This window comes from Hypomesus nipponensis, chromosome 25 (genome assembly GCF_054491055.1).
Source record: "Hypomesus nipponensis isolate SF chromosome 25, ASM5449105v1, whole genome shotgun sequence".
Lineage (NCBI taxonomy): Eukaryota > Metazoa > Chordata > Actinopteri > Osmeriformes > Osmeridae > Hypomesus > Hypomesus nipponensis.
Window position 1 is genome coordinate 10,833,171 of NC_140385.1, and position 26,008 is coordinate 10,859,178.

The 26,008-nt window shown below is 40.1% G+C and overlaps 1 protein-coding gene across 1 annotated transcript; it reads left to right on the forward strand.

The window, feature by feature from the left end:
* The first annotated feature begins 24,194 nt into the window (after positions 1 to 24,194).
* LOC146222239 (alpha-2 adrenergic receptor-like) lies at positions 24,195 to 25,481 on the forward strand. The gene has a single exon (XM_084691614.1). The coding sequence runs from the start codon at positions 24,195 to 24,197 to the stop codon at positions 25,479 to 25,481; it is 1,287 nt and encodes a 428-aa protein (XP_084547740.1).
* Positions 25,482 to 26,008: the final 527 nt, after the last annotated feature.

A 26,008-nucleotide genomic window follows, 5' to 3' on the forward strand; every position in this document is an offset into this window, starting at 1 on the left:
CTGTTTGTTTTGTTTTTTCGTTTCAAATTTTGACATTCCATTGGAAGTGGTATTGTTTTCCTGTCTGATTTTATTGTTAATAACAAAGGTGTAAAAACAAAGTAACAAGAATTTTACCCAGTAACTTAATATGTCACCATCATGTTGTAGGCAGTATAACATTCCTTAACAAGGCGATAAATATGCCAAGAGGTGATATATAGTTTCCACACCTGTAGCACCCTTGTTCTGACTCTACTTCACTTGGTAGATAATAATAATAATCAAATGTGTTTGCTAAGGAATAATTATTATTCTCAGCAAATAACAGGTGACGTTTCTATTTAAAAATAGGCAGTTTAAAAAAGTGCTTTTAATTATTTTCTTAAATGATTTTCAACATATTCATGATGTTTTCGTGTCTGTGCAAGATCAAATGACCTCACATGCTAACTCCTTGAAGGTTTACCTCATCTCATCATCCAGCTGGATCATATATCTTTCAGGTGGCAACACAGTGATTGGAACCAGTCGGAGGACCTGCAGGGCCACCGGGGAGCTTGTAATTGAGGGCCAGGTCACACCATGTGAGATTATGAAATACTTAATTATTTCTATCTTTAGTGAGATATGATTCTGAATTGTTATTTATCTACAGAATGGATAGGACTAAGGTGCTGGTCAAAACTAAAGTAAATCCTTTTAAAGACCTATGGCACAAAAAGCTATATGTGGGTTCTGTGAGCTGAAATTTGGAAACCTTTTATCTGGCTTCAAAAACGTACATCTACTGTATTACATTTATAATATTGCCTTGAAAATTAGATTTCAGGGTTGTTTCAATCAAGGCTTTTTTGTAAACCTTGGCTTTCATCAGACAGCAAATTCAAACATCTCACGCTATTCTATTATTGAGACATACAAAGTCTTTTTTTTAGCTGTTAACAGTTCATCCTTAGCCTTGAAACGCCTTTCAAGTGATAGAAAATTGAACATTGCCTACATTCCATGAATCATTCACAACGAGAAATAAAAGAGTGAGGCTGATTTCCACGCTAGAAAGATGTAATAACTTTAAATTAATTTAATAGAGCAGTCCACCTGGTTCTTTTGAGTATCACCTCAGCTCCTGTCCCGGATGTCAAATGTATGAGATGATCTCACCTCACCATCCCCTCCAGTCATAGATTGTCCTCATCCTCTCATCCTTTTACATTTGTTTGCACTTATATGTAAAAAAGGGAAAAAAAGAGACAATGGCTAGAGGAGAGGCGCGTGTAAAGAAACGCCCTCAAGGAGCTTTGTTGTCACATGACCAGGCCTGCTACTGGTGCAGGTGAATCCATCCGGCCCTATCCTCCTCCACTGTCTTCATTACTTCTCTTAACTGACACTCAAAAGGTCTTTTGTCTTATGGAGCAGATCAGGTGAACTCTGAAGATCTGGGGTCAAATCTATCACATCTTTAAAGTAATACAGCTGAGATAGTAAATTGCAATCGTGAACATTGATGTTATTGATCTACCAGATTCGCACTGAATGTCATTGATTACTGTTAATGACCTGGACACATTTTATACAGTAGCCATTTATTATAGTGAGTGTTGTTTCAATTATGTAGGAGGGGAGTTTGTGGTACTAACTGTGCTTTGCAAGCATTACTTGACCCTTGACACAAATAATGAACCTCGGTTAAATTGTGATATCAATTCTGTTCGCTGTTGCCATGCCATGGGAAAAGAATGGTGAAGGTCTTCCTACCGTGGAGTAAAGTAATCGGTGAACTTTGCATCTATTATTCACCATATCAGCTGAGCTGGTTTCTTTATAAACCTTGGGTCTCAAGCAAGTTCTTTCAGATATCCAAGTGCTCAACAGTGGTCTTGGGTGTGCATTGATACTCCAGCCTCCAACATCATCAAATGTTAAGTAAATGCTATGGATCCTCAAATAGCATCTGATCATCTTATTTGTCGCAAGTGATTTGTTGCAATGGGTCAAAGCCTCCAGGGTACGGTAACATTTTCAAACGGCAACCCAATAAACTCTGTCCACTGACCTTTCTGTTCTGGTCATTGGGACTTGGTCATTGGCCTTGTTCAACAGAACTCAATTATGTCCTCTAATGGCCCATAAAAAGAGGATTTTGCAGTCGGTGCCCGTAAGGCATTGCTGAGAAGAAATGTTTTAATCTCGTTTTTCTTTTATGTACACAACTCTTTCCTTTTTGCTGCCTTCCCACTGGTCAAACATTTGATATCTCGGTCAGTCACAAACTAACTCGTTCATACTCTATGGCATTTGAAGAACGTTCCATTTACACACCAGTTTGACTTCTTTATATTTGTCTGTTTAGGAACCACAAGGGAATGGAAGGTGACAAAAAGATGAATGATGCACATTACTTGACTGCCTACTTTCAGATATATATGGGTCCATGGTCCAAACGATGAAGTTGAACTTACCAAATTAATTTTTATATTTTATGCAAGCAAAATACTGACTCTGGCATACTGTCATTGAGGAAGAAATGAGTCATACTGCTACAGTGAAATTGGGCTTATTATTGTTCTGAAAAAACTGACAAAGTTTGTCTTCATTACCCAGAAGATGTGAAGACAAACACTTGAGCTTCATAATCCACTAGTATACCAACCTTTTACCATGGACAGCAAGACTCTTGTGGCTTTGGATTACCCTGCCTCAAAAAACAGGAAAAGGATTTTATTACAAAAACAATCCACTTATCAATGACATCACCAATGTAATAATGCAATGAGAAGTGGCTGACCCTTGATTGTATTTTTCTCTTCTCTGCTTTCTGTAGTCATTGATTTCCATGGGTCTTGGTCCCATCGGTCCTTCGAGGTGAAGAATTCAATTCAGTGTGACGTTCTGAATCATTGAGAGGGCTCTGTTGTCTGTGTAGCCTGATGGCAGGAGGATGTTTAACCTATTAGATCACTTCAGGAGTATGTTTAACCGATTGGATAACTTCAGGAGTACGTTTAGCCTATTAGATCACTTCCCAATAAGGTCCACACAGTGCTGTTGTTGTTGACATTAAACCACCCTGATCATGAGCTCAGTTATTCAAATGTGTTCTGAGCTCCTTTCCTAAGACCCAGTGACCAAAATCAAAAGCTGAAAATGTATTAAAACATGCCAGTGCGAGTAAAAATCCTGATTTGAATTCATCCAAGGCACTGTGAAATAATCATACTATATTGAAGAGGAGATGAGTCATGTAATTGAAGTATTTCGTCTTTAACCTGACGACCCACGTATTTGCGCAAGGATTCAGTTGAATGATAACTTCTTACATTGCGAGCGAGCCAAATGTGTTGCTAAGCCCTACAGTTGCGTAGTGAATTTGCCTAGGTTTTCTTTTCATCAACAACAACAACAAATGCAGCCACCTACAGCTGTTTGTGGCAACGTGAAGACAAATAGTTAAAGGATGTGAAAGGTTTGATTGAATATAGTTTTTTTAAAGTCAGTCAAGGTTAGACAATTTATCAATCCAAAATGGACAATCACATCCCTGTTTGTGTCCATTAGAAACTGATGTGCGTCATTGGTTGCACACCAATAAAGAGAACATCTGTTTGGCAAATTTGGCAAAAGTATTTGTTTCCTGTTCACACTTTCATTTCACAGCAACAGGTTCCTGAGCGGATTAACACGGATATGTAAAAATGGTTCTCTAACATCAGCCAGTGCTATAATTGATCTGGAAATTAGACATTGACATGAAAAAGTAATTACCCTGAATTGTACTTTGTCGATTTTAAAGGAACACTATTGTACACAATTACACACAACACATGCACGTACAATTACACACTACACACAAAAAGGAATTACAAGAAGACGGCCAAATTCATACTAGTCATAAACATCCTCAGCTCCACTGCTAATTTCAGGAGGGGGAAGTCACAGAGATGTTTTTTTTGTTAACGAAGCTAATGTGTTTGAAGTAGAGTCTTAATTTGGACATATGAGAGGTTAAATAGGAGTGGAAATTGCACGGTCCAGTAAGTCGCATGGTATATGATGTTCAAAAATACATACTAGCCTTTAGTGAGTCATATATCGAGAGGTTGATTCATATTACGGTATGAAGATTTTTTTTTTAAATAGAGCAGTAAAATAGATATTGTCCTTTGGACAAATTAAATTAAAATACGTTCTGGACTTCAATTGAAACATTCCATTCTAAAATGATTTTTTTTGTGAACTTGTTACTATTGATAAACGTAGATATTCTTCCACCTTTGCTTTAAGCATTTATACAGCATTCTGGACGGTAATATAACTTATAACTCTATTAGTAAGCAAACATTAATTTGCATTAATTCTTTGTTAGCTCTTGGCTCTGTAACCTTAACCTTGCAACAACAGATATGCCTTGTTTAGATGGAATATAATAAGATAAACTGCTGGTTGACTATATCAATTATCACTAGTTGTCAAGTACATTAAAACAGTCAAGAGAGTGAATATTTTTTCCACCCCTGAAGGAACTTGTGGCTGGATGTCATGGTGATTACTGTAGGTCTATACTTTGTTAAATTCCATGCTGGACGCTCACTGTAAGTGATGACAAAGAGTCCAGTATAGGGAACTGAATGTACTGTAGACATCCATGAAACGACCACATCCCACACACCGCTTGCCATATTCCACAGCCTTTTTGGTCACGTATGCATAAGTCATTTATTTCATAGTCAATCAAAATATTGGACTGAATGTATTGACTTGTGTCCTTAATTCTGACTAAATACTTAGTTAAGGTAAGAATCTGTGTGTCTGGGGAAAATATCCAAGACATTATAGTAATTTAGTTTCAGCAAAAGAACATTTCAACTCATAGCTGTCTAATGTTTCCATGGTAGATTTTCGGATGATGACTTATGATTGCTTCATTTTCTTTATTTTCCGTATGTCTATGACATAACAAGGACGCATATTCAACCTAATTGTGATCAGAAGCATAGAAATGCACCTTTGAAATGGAGTGCAAATGAAAGGAGAGTAGTTCAAAAATGTTTGTGTATGAATTCAAAAGGGATTTATTTGCTGATCTATTTCCAAGCAGATGCCAGTGTGTAAAACTGTTCCACTGTATAATGGTTCTCGAAGATACTGTCCTTCCCAGACACATAACCTGACACATCCATAGAAATGGAGCAGCGCTTTAGCCACATATACATTTCACATGGATTTCAGTCTTTGTTTTTTTAGAAAGATGGATGGTCTTCACAAACAACATTCTAGTCATTATGTGGCCCCAATGTTCACATCTTTGACAAGAGAAGTACTCCAACAACAGTGACGGCAGGTGTTATACATTTACAAATGACTCATTGACAAATATTCATTCACATTTACTTGGTAACATGGCAAGGGGGTGCTAGGAGATCTCTCACCACCTATCAAATCTTGGCTCATGAGGACAGGCTGAAAACACACACACACACACACACACTTACATATACAAACACTTGGATAGAGACTTACAGTAATAGGAAAGTTTGGAGGCCCGTTTCCGGCCTGCTAAGAAATGGAAAATCAGATAACCACAGCCCTCCTTGCGGCTCTGATATAGGCCTGATAATGGATCTAACAGAGGGGAGAATCAATATGCCTGTCCCCACTCTCTCAGCCAAGACCCATCTCCGGGGAGGGCTCTCCACGAACAGCACAGAGGCACCTTCCAACCTGTGAAAGATTACAGGATGGCTGTTCAAGTGATATAAAACTGGATGTGAAAAATAGAACACCTGCCCTTATCAAAGCAACAAAATCCAAATCGTTTTGACCTTAATGTACATTCCACAAACCTGTAATCTTTCTTTACATTATATAATTGCCTGTAATCCTTGTTTTTATATGCATAGTTAGGCATTCATATGTGTTATTAGCATATTTAAAACCAACATTCTGCTGCTGTAAAAGAGTGTTTTGTAACATCCTCCAAATTCACATCCTTTTTTCTCTAGTGCTCTCTCCTCAAAACCAATTCACTTTAACACCCTTCTGTAGCTGGCGAAGTTCCAAGATTCACTCTCTCCTGCCTCCTTCTGTGAATAAGTCACATGAAAATGAATCCAGCACCTCTGTCTTCACTTACTGAAAACATTTCTTTTTTGAATTAGGTGGAGATTCTGTAATGCATCAGGGCTGAAGAATGAGGTTTCGCACTAAAATCTCCACAGAAGTAACAATGTAGGTTTCAGAAGTCTGTACTCCCTAACAGTAAGGAAAGACACAGGCAACTATGTTTCTCATTGAGTTCTTGGGTCTTTCGAATGTGACGTAAGAATTTACTGTGGCTATAGATATTACTTTTATATTTTGTTTTACCTCTAGAAGATTTTTTTCATTAGAATTCCATAAAAGCACATAATGACAGATTGTGCTGGTATTCGTACAATCTCTTGGAAGAATTTATAAAAAATAACAAACCAGTAATCTGATGGTATGTAACAGCCAAGGATGAGTTTGAGTGTAGCAGTTAAATTCCCGTTCATGGTGTAACAGTTAGGTTCCCATCCATAACCTTATGGACGTACAGTTTTGTTTCATCATGACCAGGTAAAGACAACTGCTAGACGCCATGTATTCTCTCAAGACTACTCTCACAAGGTCCTTAAGATAAACATCCAAGGATAAGCACAGATGGCCGGCTCTACCAGGAATGACCTTTGACCTCCCATCGAATCAAACTATCGCTCAAGAGTCCTCCCAAGGGGCATCACAACGACATAATCAGGTGCTTCCCCTTCCCGCAATCAACTGCTTTCACATTGTTCTTCACAACTCACAAGGACAAAGGGGATCAAAGACAGTTCTGCAAATGCAAAATTGACGGAAGAGAGGAAAACGTGGAGGGGGAACATAAAGAGAAGTGATATAATTTACCCTGCTAACCCTTGGGGGATCTTTTTATGCTTGGAAATAACTGATGCTGAAGCAAAGCAAACAGATCAAGATTAGTATACATATAGGACATGGCACCTAATGTGTGAGAGGTGAAAGGTCTATTGACTTGTGCCATTGAGTTAGATGTAATGATGTTGATGGACCCTAACAGAAATGGACATCTTAATTTCAGTTTAGAGTTAAGATTATTCGGGTCTAATAAGAGAGTCACACCAGTGAAGAGCGATAAAGCAATGCAAGTAAATAATAGTCTTTGTGTGCATGCCATGTCTTCATTTTCCGGAAAGGTCTATGATCAGAAACGCTAGTAATCTGTAATATGTCTCACTATAACCTAAATGCTGTGGTTTACGGCCGGGGAGACTGGGGAAACAACACAGTGTACAAAAGTCTCAGTCAAGACAGATAGGGATGGCGTGCCATGTCAAAAGATCTTCATCCAATAATTAAGCAGTCCAGCACTGACTTCAAAGTCCATTTTGTTTGACATTTACACGTTTTGATGGTAAGAAAATTTCAAGGGTCGCTGAGGTTCAATGCTAGTGTGCTGTCTTAAAAGTTGAGAAATAGGGGGGCCTGCGTGCTAGGCAAGGTTGTTTCCGCATGGCACCTCTCCCTTTCCGCCATACTTCAAGCCCAACGTGATTTATTCTGGGTTTGGATGAATGTGTTTCCTGCTCCTAGTTTTAATAAGCGACCCACTTCATTTCTCACGGTAAGATATTGTGTACACCACTCAGAGTTGTTTTGGACCAAGTGTGATAAGGAATGATTTTTCCCTACAACTATTTACAATTTTCTGCTTTTCATTTTACAAAAAACATCCAAACTACCCAAGAGTATTTGGTAAGTGCTGAAAAAAGTCAAATGAATAAAACAACTTCTCCCTAAATTCAATAACCTTTCTTTAGGAGCTAAAGGGATAGCTCACATTCACTTGTTGCCTTATTTTCAAAAAACGTTTCAGTTCAACAGGTCAAATTTACTGCTGGGATTTCAGTGTAATTTCCCACACTGTCTGTTTGTGTCTATAATCACCTTTGGTGACATGGTTCTGTTGTTGGAACACTTGGAACACAACCTTCAACCGCTTAAATATTATCCAGTAAAAACCAATGTGTCTTCAAGCACCACTGGTCCATCGTCACAACTTTGAAATGAGCTACCTAGGGCATCTCTGTATTTGGACAAAATTCTGCTGGGAGTCCATATGTTAGCAGATATTTTCCAGAGTCAACAACTCTCAATTCTTGTGCTGGGCCTGGCCTTTTCATAGCTTGACATTTATCCCCTGTCTGATTGGCTGAAAGAGAGAAGGTACCCTACTCTCATATCCTCCCCTGTTCCCCTGTCTCTTTCAATTAAGGCCCATGTCCCGAAGCTGCCCCAGAATAGGCCCGAAGCCTTCTTTGCATCTTGTGTGGCCTTATAAAGGGCATAAGCACTTCGGAATTCATGGCATTTTTGCTCAATGAGAGACTCTTTACTTTCAAATCCGTATCATGAGATGCACATGACATGACTCAGTTAGAACACGATTAGTCAAGCTCATGTAAAGAACACATTGTATGGTGCTGTGTCGTGTGGAAGAGCATGTGTTAATGGGCTTACTGTAGATTCTGTAACCAGTTATTAATACAGAGTCCAGGAATATAAAACATGTGTAACTCTTTTGTGAATAGGAAGTGAATAGGAAGAATCTTTTATTGATCCCACAATATTGAACACACACACACATACCCACATATGTGTAAAAGGAGCAGCAAAAAACACACACATGCTAGGGCAGAGGTCTTCAACCCTGGTCCTCAGGGACCCCCTGTCCTGCACGTTTTAGATGTTTCCCTGCTCCAACACACCTGATTCAAATATGCAGAACCCTGTTAACGACCATTCATTTGATTCAGGTGTGTTGGAGCAGGGAAACATCAAAAACGTGCAGGACAGGGGGTCCCTGAGGACCAGGGTTGAAGACCTCTGCGCTAGGGTATCGACAGTAGAAACTCAACTCTGCCTGTAAGCCATGCTCCTGTCAATTCTCCCAGGGCTGCAACATCAGCGCCCAGGGGCCAAGTCCAAGTGCTTACCCATTTCCTGGCGTGGAGAGCAATCTGCTCTGTATGTTTTTATATTGTTTAGTTTTTTTGTGTGGATGGAACACACGTGAGCACAGACAGAACATGCAAACCTGAGAGCCAGCCTGCCAAAATCGAACCCAGGACCTTCTTGTTGCAATGTGGCAGTGCAAGATATTTTGCCACCGTTTCACCAAAGTATTTTATCTGGCCATCATCGCAAACCAGGTTAAATTAGCCACTGAATAGATATATCAGAAAAAGGTTTCAGATAAGCGAAGAAAGGTAGGTGCCTCGATTTCTGTAGAAATTGAGTGTGACCAATGCTCAGAGGAGTCAATCACCTAAAGTTAAGTTGTTTGATTGCCCTTGGCTCTTGATTGATTTAGTTGTCATGGAGATTTATGCCCACAGTTGCCATAGTAATTCATGCCAAACCAAGTAATTCATCTCGAAATGGAAGGGTACTCTTTCACATTATAATATAAAACAGTAAATTGAATCCAGTCTCTGCAAAGAAAAAATATTGTTTTTATATATCTCTCTTGAAAGGCCCATATAATAAACAATGATTTATCCAGGTTGCGATTCAATGGCCCGTTGGCAGGTTGTAGCTTGTTTAATTGTCTAAATCGCCCCCCACCAAAATAATATTTTTAGATTGCTATACATCCATTTAGTCATACATCATTGGAAAGCTAGGATTCTTGTGAATCTATTGATGTAAACCATTTTAAGATCGAGTCGCAAAAGCAGGTACAATCAACGTCTTTGTCTGACCACAAACATGGCAACAACGTAAAAGAAAAAATTGACTTCTTACCTAATAAGGCTCAGAGTTGTCCAGTTATACAAAGCATCCCAACAACAGTCTGGTTGTTTGGTTACATTCCCAAAGGTCCACACTATCTAACCATGTAAACTATTTAATCCAAAACAATATATGACATCCATTAATAGCCATGATCTCTTGTTGCATCATTCTGACTTCGCCAACTGAAGAATCCAGTCACTCACACAGAATCGCTCATAACTTGGGTTCGCTTTGGAATATGTATGATATCTTGGTATCAAAATGGCCACTACACTCCGACCTCCCCGTAGGAGCTTCCATGCCCAGTCCATAGCCTTCTTAAGCCAACCAGTTGGCTCCCAAGATCTGTGGGTCCTGCCCCCCCCCCGACACACACACACTCTTTCTTTGGTACAAAACTGAATCACAAATTAGTTTGTTAGCCTTATAGCCAATGGAATTCTGCAGAGTCCGATTGGCAAAATTAGGGGTAACTTTGGAACTTTTAAAGTAAACGTCCAGGTGCAAAGTGACTGACAGAGGCAGGTTTTTTTCTGCGTCAATCCTGGTGAATCAGATAAAGCACTCCAATGTGTCCAATCTTCAGTTTTTGTGTTTCAGCAATACTAATGGAGGATTTAGCTATAGTATATGATAGTTCTAAGTATCACCTTTCATTAGAGACAACAATTATGGAAAGTATTTTTTTAAATCCTAAGTATTCCACCTTGGTTACCAAGGGTCCTTTTGGAGTCTCCAAAAGAAAACACCTGGATGCACTCTTAGAAAAACATGTAAAATATTAATATATTGTAGTATTATATTTGACTTTTGACTTGAATTAAGTAAGGCTTCATGCTGTGGTCTAATGTTGTCTTCCAGCTAATATCTACCACCTCTAGGCCTCTTCAGGAATGTGTTTTCAAAACAAAATCCAAGCGGAAATAAAAACGACCTTGTGTTCAAGCTTCTATTACTAAAAACCAGTAGGACGTACGTAGGATCCTGACAACAGGGGAAATAACTTCCGAGTATCACCTTTCAAAAGAGACCACAATCATGCATTTCCTCCAAATGGATTAAGAACAGCTTTCAATTTACTTTGGGTATGCCCTTTTTAGGCGTTTTTTTTATTTGACAGGATTTATAAGAGGTTCTGAGAAACATGCAATTCTGACAATCAGTTCTCCAGAAATTGCGGAGTAGGGGCCTAATCATTAGCATCATGTAAATGAGTAAGCTATTTACCGGATTTCCTAGAACACATAGGCTAGTCTTTTGATATTTACGCCTTGACACACAGAGCGAATATAGAGTTCAAAAATGTTTAACTTTGCAGTTAGATGTTTCTCTGTTGTTGTCCTACTGGCTTGGTGCTATACTGAACCTTTTGTTTATGACGATATTGGTTGGTTGAATTCGAAAGTGACATTAATGTATTTTGAATGTCTTGAGATTGTTGGGATCAAATTGTTTCCTTCCTGGCTCCATTGGGCAGTGGTGGGAAGACAATCTCAGCCTTTAATGGTTGCTGATATGATTTGCAATAAATAAGATTCATGGAAGAACTCATTGACCACAATCATTTATGTGCCACTCAAAGCCAATTAAAAGACCCTCTAAAACCCAATATACACTTGTAATTTTCAGTGACGCAATAGCAATCAAACTCTAATTTAGCTGAAGTCTGCAACCACGAATGGAGCGCGGTTGCTAATGCAGGCGCCAGGCAACAGACTGGAAGATCTATTAACCTTCACTTTCAGAGTGTTTTATCATTACCTGTGTGAGCTATTGTCAAAGAGGGAACTCAACTTGATAAGGAATCGCATGTTGGCTCTGAAAAGGGGTGACAGGAGCGGGTTGGTTTTTGCCTGGTTGGCACACACACACACACACACATTTGGTAAAATAATTCACGTAGGCACATGACTCACCCCTACGGTGCAGAGATAATTGTAGAGAAGCACAAGTGATGGCATGACTCATTATTTCATTTACACATCGCTACTTAAGATGCGCTGACATGCCGTTTGTCAGTTGCATTCAGCCCGCTGCACTGATAAGAAGGACTACAAAAAGAGTTTGAACTGAATCTGTTGTAATGTCTCTGTAATGTCGCTTTGTACAAAAAATGCATTTATTCATCATAACATTGTCTACTATCCGTTTTGGCGGGGGTTAATACAACTCTGATGATGCAGCACAGCAGGTGTGACAGCAACAAGCCAAATATTCCAAATTTCACCACAAGGTAGGTCAAGCTGGTAACACATGATCAGTGTTAAACTGCTCTCGGAGCTGTGACATTGTTTTTCTATGGAGAGAGCGGTGGTGCCCTATTATGTGGAACAGCTACTCTTGGTAAGAGTCATTTTTTTGTACTTTGACCTTGGTTGCCGCTGACCTTTCAAAACGCAACCAATGAGAAAACAGCTGTAGGCTATGTGACTTAGCCACAAATGACACATGCAATGAAGGAAACAATAATAATCAATGTTTCAGAGTTCCCCGAACTGTATCAAACTGTTATGTTTGACTTAAATTGTATTTTAACTTATGTTAAACGTATGAGCTTGGCAGGAAGAGCAATGCATTGCAAAATGTCAGCAATCATTTAGGGCATTCTGATCTGAATGGCAACTGCCGGGGCCTGCTTTTGAATGAAACTCAAATGAATCATACATGAAACTTGTTTGCAATATTCTTCATATATTCCGGTAGCGTCCTTGTTGCCAAGAAATATAGTGAAATAACTATAGCTTGCACACTTAAAGATGACGTATACCTGTGCTGCACTTTGCCTCTTCACCACGTGTCTGCACCTTGCTCTGCGCCTTTCCTCGCAAGTGAGCGAAAAGCCCATTTCTATCACGTCACCGGCTAGAGAGTGCTCTGATGCGTCTCGTGAATGGCCTCCTCTGCTTTCATGCTTCTGCTCCAGCACACAGCTGCACAGAAGACCGGAACTCTCAACAACAGACTGGTAGAACGTCATCATCATTCGACATACTTCAAAGGATCTGACACTCCTTAAAAAGAATTGGTGACTGGGGTTCCGGACCTTTCCACTCCAGGTGCACTCCTAAGTACAGCTTGTTTCCATAAAGCACGGACTGTATGCTATTGAAGGCACTGTTGAAACAGGATCCTCACAGTATGGGACCTGTGTGTCCCATACCCAGGTGTCACATTCAGTCCTCACTTGGTCTCTGAGAGCCAAGCCAACCCTATGCAGATTCTTCATGCTGTAGTCATCCACGGCAATAGATGGTCTTTCTTATGTAATGGGACCAAGCAGGATGCTTTCCACAGTTCTGGGACCCCTTCTAGAGCCCTTGTAGAGTCTTTTTAAGCGCTATTCACAAACACTCTGCTCTCAACTCATACAATCATTCAGTATTTTTGTGGAATCAATTACTGAGGTCTCTGACTTAAGGTGATGTTTTAGAAGTGCACCAGGAACAATTAACGCAGGACGATTATCATTGTGATACTTATTTCAAGTTACATGCACACATACAGTATGTTCCTATTTTCAATAGATGTGCATCATCCCTGAAGATCATTGAAGCAGATCATCAAGCACCCTTAAATAGAGGCAGTAGAGTAGAAGCTTTCTGTGAATGGCTGTCTAGTCCTCCTTAAGTTGGCCTTCAGCTCCATTGAGTTGATGGTGTTTGGAACAGAGTCTGGATTGGAATGTATTACAACACCAATGGTTAAGGTGGCTGATCCTCCACATTGCTTCTTCAATTGTTTGGCAGCTGCTGTAGTAGTCTTGATTATTATCAAGTGGGTTACATTTATTCAAATGCACGGACATATGCAACATTTGGCTTGTCATATTTTATCACATAAATTGCCCATCTCAAGGGTGTGTTTAAAGAGCAAATGCAGGCAGGTTGATGAATGGAAATATGTGTAAGTTCATGTGAAAGTCAAGGGCATGTCATTTAATCTCAGAACCAATTGACATCTAAACCGTGTTTTAAGTTTCCCCAAAGATGCAAATGTTAAATATATTTTCATCCATAATGCATAGACATGTTAGGCGGTGGACTACTAAATATGGAGTCTGAGGACAGTAAACATTTAATTCATAAGTCACAAAATTTATGGTAAAATTGTATTTAATCTTTCCATGGACTGAATAACAAAATGTGGCTAACCTTAACACAAATCTAAAACAATGGCAAATGCAAATAAGATGAGTTTGATAAAAACCTTTGACTAAAGTGTTTTTATGTTCCATTTATTATGCAACCAGTAAAATAAGACTCTGACAGTCTCTTTGTGGGCTTGTTTGATTCTGATGAGTTACCAGCTTGATAGATGGATAACGATTGTTAATGCAAGCAGAGTAATACACATATAGTTCAAAGTCTCAGTGCTGTTATTGCCAAATATCAGCCCTTATGGAATGCCTCTTGTTCAATACAATCACTTGGTCGGAACTAATTGTTGTATAATGACAGATGTTGAGAGTTGATCTTTTTCTTCTGCCCATCAGCAAAGTGCCCCTCACAATTCTCAACTGCTGTTCAGTTGCTAGGTTTTGAATCCTCCCCACACCACTCTCTAAAACCACTCACCAGCAACCTTTCAAAAGTGTTTGTTGGCGTTTCCTGCGCTGTCCGAGCTGTTTCCCTCCCACCCTTGTCAGGTTGAGTTCACCCATCATTATTCTCTCAGATTTTAATTGCATATTGCCTCCTGAAAGCAGCAATGTTCTGTATAGCTACACCTTCCTTTTTAGGATCCCTGCTGTTTGGCTGAAGATGAGTGACTTCAATGTTTCAGAAGGTTAGGCAGACACAGCATAGTCACCCTGGAAAAAAGTGTCTGATCAATTATTCATGACATCTGGTTTATAGTTTCTTCAAAAAGTTGAGAGAGGGGGTAATGATATGTTAAGCAAGCGGCTTTAGTCCCCTACCCCTATCTTTACGGTGGCTGATGTCATACAACAGATATATAATAATGAATGCTTGTTATTAAGACTTACATATCTTACATCATTTTTTACCAAGATGCCCACGCCACAGAAATAAACATGCATCAATAAACACATCTCACGTAATAGGTTACTGTGGTATATTTTTTTACTGTTTGCATAAGTGTATCTTTTTAACTAAACACGAAAACTCCTTAAGTGGCATTATAGGACTCACCATCTTTGAAGACACTGGTCAGAGTCCTGCATGGCAAGGCTAGTCAACAGTTAAATTGGTACACAGTTTGCTGGGATATATGAGTTGACGTTTACATAGAAAGTTATTTCACGTTAGAGTTATTACAGAACACACATCCCAAGGGCCTGTTAAATTGCTAATTAGACCAAGGCCATAGCCATGGAGTCAACATTGGGGGGGGGGGGCAAATTACATTTGTTATGAACATTTCGGACAGCGTGCGTGGTTGCCTGTCGTAGTGTAGCACATTCATATTTTTATATCAATATATTGGGGGGGACATTTTGACCAGATTTGAAAATTGGGGGGGATGTGCCCCCCCCCTCCAGAATAAATTATGATTACAGCCTTGAATTAGACGATCACAAGTTATACATACATCATTACCCCAGGACAACATCAAGAGGGGACATATTGTATCCATTGGATGATTAAGAAACATGAATAGTCTGCTTGTTCTAATGCTAGAATAACAGGGCCAGGAAAATGCATACTTAAAATAATCATTGCTTAACCAACTGGATCTGATCTACTTCAAAACAATTGAGGATGAATGAACAGCACAAACAGCTATTCACTATTTGGATTAAAAACACCCGAGTTCTAATTGTCTCTCTAAAGAGATCTATTGACATCAAATTTGTATTTTAATAGACCTTTCAATTAGCGTATTGGAGATTTTGCATTACAAAGGAGGAGACTGCCTCGGTGGGCTATTGAAACAAAGAGATCTGATTCTCATTTGACATGGCCTCTTCTTTACATTCAAGAGGAGAATTGTTTGGTGCCTGATAAAACACTAACTTGTGAGGATATGTTCAAACACAAAAGGAAAAAAAGAAAACCACTAAAAAAAGATTTCAAATCAGAATTTCACTGAATGTCATTATATGAAGCTGCTTCAAACAATATTACTTGAAATATGACATGATACCCGGTATATTCAGTTATGTGTTTGGCTTGAAACAGCTGTTTGCTAAATGCTCCCACCTTACCTCAGTCATGTCCATTGGGTTCTTCTAAGTCCTTTTGGAGAAGTTAGAACACAAAGCAGCAAAAGCAATAAATAGACATTAGACGAGACTATATGACACTACAATAAGTAAGGAATGGTGTTCCATCACCACACCTGGGTGTGTGGACAATAACTGGAATCTGTAACTCATGCCCTCACCTCTATCTCACAAGCCATTTCTTAATTATTATTAATATGACAATCATGGTAATGATTACCTCCAGTAGTCTTCTGTTGATTAGGTGTATCCTGAAGTTTCCTGCGTGGAATGAAACTACAATAATAATGGATGTTGGATAATCAATCACATTAACAAATAGCTTTTCCCATAGTTTGCCAGATTTTGAATTCAGCACACTATAAAATCGCTTTCCTTTAAATAATTTAATGAAGAATTATGAATTATTTAGTCGACTTCGAAGGCCGTATCACATTCTTGTGATATAAAGTGATTTGTTGAATATCAACATTGCCAATATACAGTATAGGGGCGTCCATGCCTACCTCGAGGTTTGTTGATTCAGCTGAGCTGGTTGTCAAAGTAACTTAAAATTGTAATACAGTCGCCTTCGAGGACCATGATATTCATCATGTTCAGCACCCAACAACAGTGGCATTGCAACTGTCTAGACTGTAAACACTGTATACAATATGCGATTATGATTGTATGGCACACAATTTATTATTGATTAGTAATGAATTTGCCTTGGTTGCATGAAACAAGGCATCAATTATACATGGAGACTGCGTCAATTGGGCAGACATTGATTGATGAGTATTGAAAATATTACTGCATTTCCATAAAGATTTCAATCAGGAGTAAAATTCTCTTTAATATTTTACAGTTGAATGCTTTTGACTTGAGTTTGTATGACTGTGCGGGATATGGCATTTACAGATAGACAAAAATCATGATCGCAGATCCACCATAGGCATAAATCAATCCATCATCGACATCAAGTGGCAGAAGGATAGTCTGAGAGTTCACATCTGAGCCGCCCTTGGCTTCTGTTCACGCTAATTCTACAATTCTCTAGTTATTATAAGTACATGATTCTTATCAGTAGTAATGTGTGGACTTATGACTTTATCACTTGGCTGACGCCAGTATGTGTTTTCCATCTGGCCAGTTGGATTTGGTCATTGTACGCCACTGGAGCAGGCTCTGCTTTATACTTCAATGCATAAAACTCATGCATTGTTCATCAGCTTTATTGGCTGCGGGGCAGTTGCCTCATTGATCATTATGACTGGGTTCATGATGAGACTGCAGTGTACAGTACCTTTGTATGCTTCTTAATTATTCATTTGTTTCATAACACCCTAACATCATTAGATAGCGGGGAAGAAAGAGGGAGCCCTTAAATGAGGCTGTTGCCATAACGAGGGAACGTTTTGTGTTCGGGTCTCTCTGAGGTCAGTGCTAAAGAGCTGGAGCAGAAACCCTCCAAACTCATACTAGCTGTCTGTCTACTCTACCGTGTCTATTCATCCACAAAGTTGGACTGGCTGTTACATGTGATTGTGGGATGCTAAATATTTCTACAGTGTGCACATACTGTATGGTCAGCACTAAAAAACGTTACCCATGTTTTGTTATTTTGTGTTGGTTCTGCCGACAAGTTCCAAAATGAAGAAATGATCCTAAAAACCTGTCGGGCTCTATTACAAAGCATTAAAGACAGATGAGACAAAGGTAATCCTGTACTAGAGAATTGGAAACAGGAACGTGTAGGGGAAGACAGGAAGTGGCCATGGTCCAAACAATACTTTCATCCATGAAACATGGTAGAGGTAGTGGTAAGGCTTGGACAAAAGTGAACCTCACTCGTACTTGTTTATTAGTCTTCCCGGATGATAGAACTGCTTACATCGGTTATATATTATACCAAAAATTGATTTCTACAAAAACTATATCCTAAATGCTTTAAATGTCAGAAAGATAATGACCTCAAACATACTGCCAGGACAACAACCACTGACTTTTAAATGTTCCCCAAAAATGTAACTTCAATAACAGCCCAAGGACCTTCAGTGCAAAACAGAGGGGACTCTGCTAAAAGTGTAATAACAGTTCATCCTATGACTATAGAACTAAAATAATAAAAATGTCTGTGCTTCAGTGCTTGATATAGTATACACTGTTTAATCAAGTAGTGAAACTCCCATGCAAACAGGCAAAGCTGGCTCATGTGGGAGACTCCAAGGTGCATTTTGTATTGGTTGGCAACACCACTGTCATGCTCAGCACATCATCAGCATTAACAGGGCGGTGTTTTTATAATGCTGACAGACCTGCTAAGTCAGCATTTACCTATGTGCATTGTTTTCTCGCGGTTGTCTCCACCACCCTAGCATCCACCCTTGGTTCTGTCTTTACTCTAGCTGTCAGGGTGAATGATGGACATCGTAGCCCCCTGCCACAGACGTTGTGACAAAGTCACACGTTGAGTTTCCCTGGCAGAGGGCCATTGTGAAACAAAACCATACCGCCAAAGAGGAAGTGTCTATACTTTGTCAATAAATATTCATGATACCACCTGAGTCTTCCTGCGTGAAACTGTGTAGGGAGATATCCTTTCAGAACACGTCGAAAGTCAGCCTGACCAGTTGCCTAATGATACCTTGATTAATTTGACTTGGCACAAGATGGTGCCAGGTGTGTCTATTGTCAGTTGGAAATGCTATGTGTTGACATCAATCTTAAAGCTTTGCACAGAGCATCTGGCTTTTCTGCCAAACTATAAGGCAAAAAAAAATACTGTGGAAATACTGTGGCAACTAGTGAATTTGTGGTGCGTGTGTCTGGGTTAAGTGTACAGGTATGCCCAGTAACATGTATATATGTATATGAATTTCTCCTGGCCATTATTCCTTTAACAAAATCATTGCCATGACAGGAATTTGACAAAATGTTGTCTTCTGACTGTCTTTTATTTATCAAGGTAAATGACTATTCGAGGTATGAATTTTAATTACGACAACATAACAACAACCAAAATGAATGGGAGTACACCAGCATTTAAGAAAGATTGTTGGATCAGATGTTTGCTTATTTCCTCCAGGAACACAATGACAATTATTGAGGGACGTGTTGCTCTTGTTGGTTAGTTGTAACTTAATTAACTAATTGGACTCGCTTTGAATTATATTTTTGTTGCTTGTTTTCCTCAAGGTACACTCCAGCACTTTCGAGGATCATGTTATTTAATTGTAATCTGTTTAACTACATGCTCTTCTGGTTCTACCCATTGGCACTTATTTGCTTTTTCACAATGTATGCTTCATGTTTTGGCTACCTGCAATGTTTGGGGCTGTTCACACTGTTTATGATAATTGACCTGTGCACTTTTTGTAAAGCTCTCTCTTGGAAGTCTCTTTGGATAAACACGTCTGCTAAATGAATAAATGTAAATGTAACAACCCACCAGGAGTCCAACTACTTTAGTACTTACCACAGTAGGCTACTCCATCTGTTACAGCAAAGATTTCACCCCAGTACTTCAGCACAATTGCGGAGAGGAGCCAAAGGTCAGACACAGTTCAATCTCAGGGAAGTTTTAGGAACACCTGTATACCTCAAAGGCAGTCTTAATACTGTAAATAACTCAGTATTGAAGAGGATAGGAGCTAACAACGGCAGCCCTCCAATGACAAGTCAATCCCACACGCCTTTGTTTTTAATCAGCACCTTGAGGTCGCTAATCTGAAGACAGCTGGGGTTTCTCCTACTGCTGTGAAAGTGTCACATGACGGAATCTAATAAGGTCACCTGAGGTGAGCATTAAACAACCCCAACAGTTTGATGCCCCCTTCCCATGTTCGGCCCAACTTCTGTCTCATCATCGGCACAGCATTACCTTCACAATGATCATTATCCTGACAGGTTGGCATTGTTTGGATGACAGAGGACAAGGTCTGACAAATGATGCCATTAAACACGACAAGCATGGCAGAGCAAGTCAAACTACAGGGATTGATCAAATGACTGGCTCTGGTTGGCTAATTAAATAGTATCGCACAGAGATGCTCGCACCAGTCCTAACGCTCTCAAGGCTCGTTTGATCACTCTAAACACATTTCAAAGCCTCACTTGCACACGTCAAATGAGGTGCTAAAGTTAACTGTGATTAGGAGACAGTAAGACAGCGAGATGAAAAGCAGGCCCCCGACATTGTCAGAATCAGGCGCCTTGCTTTCTAGAAGAATCCGTTGGAGCCAAAATAAAATATACACATGATGCTCATGATTAGTTAGGAAAGAAACATCTTGCTAAGAGATGAATGCACTTATTAGATAATATTGTATTTTACAGTACTTTAGGTTCCAGGACATTGGCCTTGGCTCTTCAAGTGTTTGATCAAGGCCCTCTGGCAACTATGGATTTCTTGCACTAAGAAGAAGCCCCTACTGTTGGTTTGAAATGATAAAACATCTGGTAAAAATGTGGTATGAAAAAACGATTTAAAAAAATGATTTACCATGGTCATCGGTTGATGAGTACTAAGTACTAATAACTGAATAACCATAGGCTTTACCGGGCATTATAATTGTCAGAGATTGAGCTATTTCTTAAATCCACCGCCCTCAGCATTCCTCCTCATTCTTCAAGATTGGATTTCGACACGCATTTAACATTATACTCGTGACACATCCGTGGCAGCGTCATAACACCATTTGTTCTTTACGTTTTCCTTGACTGGTTGCTCGGGCCCAGTTGGTTCCGCGTCTGCAGAATCACACTATGCTGTAATGGCATTACCGTCGTTTCGAGTGAAATCTCTTTTCCTTCGCTCTGGGGGCTGCCGGGGAAGACGATTGTCACAAGGTGCGTGTGTGCTACCAACCTCCTTGCATGTTAATGCCAGCGCTATCCGTCTTTCTTTTTAGTGTGAAGGTGAGCGTGAGCGTGAGAGTAATCAGATGGAACATGGGGAATGTCACTCTGTATGACTTCATTGAGCTAAATCTTGTGGATGGCCTGATGAAAGACCCAATATAATCATGATTGAAAGTGTTTGGGGATCTTTACGTGTGCATCTGACACGAGCACAATACGTAAATGCATGAACACTCTCCTGGGGAGGTTTGAGACCATTTCAACAGGGGGTGACAATAATGATTAAACATTGTTGTCATATAGTTTTCTTCATTGCATTGCAGGAATTAACAGGCAAAAGACCATGTTTATGATTATTCAGACTCAACATTTAGGGGGGCCAAAAGGGGGTCCAAGCTTGTTGTCACAAGGTCATTGACCTTCCCTTCCCTGCCCCCCCCCCCCACTCCCTTCCAGAACCTTTCCTAACACTCTTACATGCATACAAAGTGGGAAAGATGCCATTAAAGTTGAGCATAAATGCCTTTGACAAAATGGCTTTGGTTTCTCCTATGCAGGCAATGTTATCAACAGCATGAAAAAACATTCATTGGCAGGTTATCATTAGAACTGTACCTTCATATAAGCACAACCATAATTGGATTTTACAGCAAGTCATTAGAAAACATTGTTATACCTTACAATCCGTTATCTCATATAGAAACACTTAAGGGAAATTCAGCATGAACTTCAATAAAGGATAACAGGGGATATGTTCCACAAAAACTACCGTTATAATGTAGCCATCAAGACATGAAACACAAAAACTTATTTTGACAAGAGAGGTCATTTTATGCTGGTGTCAGAAACCCCAGGTGGTACAATTCCTTTAAGCTTCACATGCCAGCTCATTGTTAGTGAAACATCTGGATAGACAAAGTGACACAATCAATAATTAAGAAAGAACATCGACAGAACTCTAAATTATTTATTGATGTGATGACTGCCTGACAAACTTAAGCATTTTGGGCTTTTTTTTTTTATCTGTGAAGAAACACTGTGCATGGATTTTTGGGGGGAGTTTGCTCTCCCAGAAAATTTAATATAATGTATTGTCAGTGCAAGCAATTTATTGGTTGCAGTAAAGTTCAATATGGAAGCCAGGAAATCAGTAGCTTATCACAAGCCAGGTGTGAAAGTTCAATAACAGTTCATGGACTTGACTAGACATATTTCTAGAGCACCAGACGTGAACGGGCTCAAGCAGTAGCTCTTCCTTGCAAGCCAAGTACTCAGTTGTTGAAGTAAATCCTTCAGTCGAAATTCCAGTGGCTCAGAGTACACTTGTCTTGAAGTTTTTCCGTGGCAACAAGACTACAACAACATAGAAACCTTCCTCTGCAAAACACCCACTTGCACACAAACAAACGGGGTGCACAGACAGTGCACCCAAATGGATTAGGCAACAAAAAAGAATAGTTGCTGACTACTGGTTTTAATGGATATTAAGGTGGCAAAACACACTGGTCTTGACCGTACACCGTTTTTGCATCATAAACAGTGCAGTACCGAGTGAAACTGTAGGGGGGTAAATATTGTCCAAACAACCCAAACGAATTCCCCTATGGTTTGAAGGAAGATGGGAAACTGAACAGTGTATTAGCATGAACCAAATAATGCCAATACCAATAGAATTCCAGGTATTTGACTCTATGGGTTAAAACAGAGCAACAATGGTCAAAGTACGGTTAAATGAAATACGCATTTAATAACTTTGCAAATGAATGAAATCAATTACAAGGCAAACATGTTACAATATGAAAGCTTTCAATCTTACCTACTCTACCATGGTCATTGTAAATCAGAGAGAAAGCATGAGGTGAGCAAGGAGTAGGACAGTAGGACAAGGGAGAACTGAGGAGAAGGTCTCAGGAGACGAAGAATCCAAAGAACAATGCATTACAACTCCCTTTATACACAAGAACAACCAATCAGACCACATCTTGAATGGGGTGTGAGAGCCATCAAGTTGAGACCGTCCAGAAACTCCAGACTTTAGCATATGAGAGGTGGGGGCAGGTTTGACACCCAGCCTTACAGTACCATAAAGGTCTCACGAGGCCACCTGTCAGCATGGAGGTCACGTTCCCCTCAAAGCACTGACTGTTAGCCTGCTGCTGTGCTCAGAACTTCCACTCCTCGAAAGGACACTTAATGCAAGCAACTACCATAGATTTGACTGGCATTATCTTCAGTTAAGAGTTGAGCTTCCTGCTCTATTCATTGAAGGCAGGTGGCTAATCCCCTCAGGCTAAACATGTTATCTTGATAGACTGTTGGTGTGGTGTGTGTGTCTGTTTCACATAAGGAAGACAGGGATGTTGAGAATGTGACTGGGTGCATGTGGTTGTTTGCTGTAGGGAAACGGTGGAGAATAAATGTTTTATTGCTGCAGTTTGTTGGAAACACAGCCTTTAGTCTTTAAAAAAAGGAAGTGTTTGCTCACTCGATGAGCTGAAGCCGTACCTGGAGGGTTCACCATCTTTATGTTCCTCCATCCGACACCCATATGTTCTTATTGGGGTTCATTTGTTTTTCTTTTCACTTAGTCTTTTCATGCTTCTGACCATTTGAGAGCCCTACTCTTGTCAATACACTGCTTTCTTCCATCTGTCTCACACACACAAACACACATTAGTTAATGAAGTGTTCCTGTTAATTTATATTTCATAAACAACACATTTGCTGTGCTCTGAGTCAATAACTTCCTTGGTGATGCAGCAATCCTTGGGAGCCACACGTGCAAGATGCAAAGTCATCCTAGCACAATGATGTTCATTCTAAATTGACATATTCTTTTAAAAACGTTATCTCCAGTTTCTAAAATGCAGAAAAAAAACACCACTGCAATTCCTGGGGGACCATATAGTTCCCACATTGATTACAGCAAATAATTGTGTCTACTCTGTCGGGGGCGTGGCGGGGTTCGGTTAGTTTTATGGGAACAACACATATGGGAACGGAGACAGCTTTCTGGTGAGGAGCGCGAACGCGATGCGCTGAAGGGAGACAGCAATCGTCGGAGAGAGGTCGACTCCCATGCAATGTCAGCTGCGTGTAGGCTTTAAAAGCGGACTTGATATCTTAGTTAAGTCAATTTAGTAGACATGTATCTGGGGATTATATCCCCGAAGAAGATTTATTTGGCATTCAAGTGGGGAGACGCATTCCGCGACCAATGTGCGTATTTTCATGTTTCCAATTGCTATTTTTAATGGACCTTATGTTTATGTTAACAAAACAGACATGCTATTAGTGTATTTTCGTGCTTGAAAATACTATCCTGGAATAAAATTTACAACGGGACGTCATGGATTGGTTTAATTCCAGTGGAATTGATGCGCTTCCGTTTATCCATCTTAATTCCTCCTGGTCTTTGGATAGTGGATATTCCTTGGCGACTATAGCGGGAATAGCTGCTCTCGTAAGTTTTCTAATATTGTTCACAATTGTCGGGAACGTATTGGTTGTTATAGCAGTTTTAACAAGCCGCGCACTGAAAGCTCCCCAAAATCTCTTTTTGGTATCGTTAGCCACAGCAGACATTCTAGTCGCCACTTTGGTGATGCCATTTTCATTGGCGAACGAACTTATGGGCTACTGGTATTTTGGAAAAGTTTGGTGTGGCATTTACCTGGCTTTAGACGTCTTGTTTTGTACTTCATCCATCGTCCATCTATGCGCAATCAGTTTGGACCGCTACTGGTCCGTAACGCAAGCAGTCGAGTATAATCTCAAACGGACCCCGAAACGAGTGAAGTGTATTATCATCATAGTATGGCTAATATCTGCCTTCATATCATCTCCCCCGCTGATTTCAATAGATAGCAACAAGGACAACACTTCTCAACCACAGTGTGAACTCAACGATGACACGTGGTATATTCTCTCGTCCAGCATTGCGTCATTCTTTGCTCCTTGCCTAATCATGATATTGGTGTATATCAGAATATACCAAGTAGCCAAAACCAGAACCAGAGGCATGTCAGAGAAAAAAACAGCACATAATGGATCTACCCAGACTGAAAACGGCCTTAGCAAACTCAACGGAGACAGAGAGAATGGGCACTGCCAATGCCCACCTACACCCAGCCTGCGCACTACCATCGGACACACCACCGAGGTGGAGGACCTGGAGGAAAGCTCCTCTTCGGAGGGGAAAGGTCACAAACCTCCAGATCTCAACCCAAAACGGGCCAAGCGGGTCAGCCGGAAGGAAAGTTCCCTCTCCAAACACTCCAGCCGCATTTCACGAGCCAGCAACAAATCAATGGACCTCTTTGCCTCCAGAAAGAAAAGGAGGAGGAGCTCAGTATCTCAGAAAAAGGTTTCCCAGGCCAGGGAGAAGAGGTTCACCTTTGTGCTGGCGGTGGTCATGGGGGTGTTCGTAGTCTGCTGGTTCCCCTTCTTTTTCAGTTACAGCCTGTATGGAGTATGCAGGGATTCCTGCAAGATCCCCGAGCCCCTATTCAAGTTCTTTTTCTGGATTGGTTACTGCAACAGCTCCCTCAATCCAGCAATTTACACCATTTTCAACCAGGATTTCAGACGAGCCTTCCATAAAATCCTTTGCAAGTCGTGGAAAAAGTCATTTTAGATAAAGGGACTTTGTTCTCACAGTGTGAAGGTTATGACGACAAATTGAGAACCTTGTAAAATCTAAAACTGCACATTCATACACCAAATGTGGTCAATCTGAGAGTCCTTGGTCATATTGCTGTTTCCAGCCTACATTCTGTATTTGCCATTCATGTGTGTGTGTGTGTGTGTGTGTGTGTGTGTGTGTGTGTACGCGAGAAAAGGTTCTCTCGGCAGAGTGCTGCTCAATGCTTTAATGTGATGACGTTCAACACTCCAACGCCGTACTTTTTCAGCCAAAGTGACAGCAGGTGGTCCTTCCAGCTTTCCTCTTGTTGTTCTAATGTAAACTTACAAGGGACTTAAGCTTGATGCATCCATTTAATATGTTGTCTTGTCATGCTTATTGACTCCCAAGTGGACCCAAGGGATACAGTAAAAGTAACGTTAAAGGGGCTAATATCCTTTTTTTAATGGTGTGGTTCAACTAAGTTATTAACATAACGAGATGGTTCCTTTTTTTGACACTGGCAATATTTTTTTCAT

Coding starts and splice junctions, on each gene's coding strand:
- LOC146222239 (XM_084691614.1), top strand. CDS start 24,195: ATGGATTGGTTTAATTCCAGTGGAATTGATGCGCTTCCGTTTATCCAT.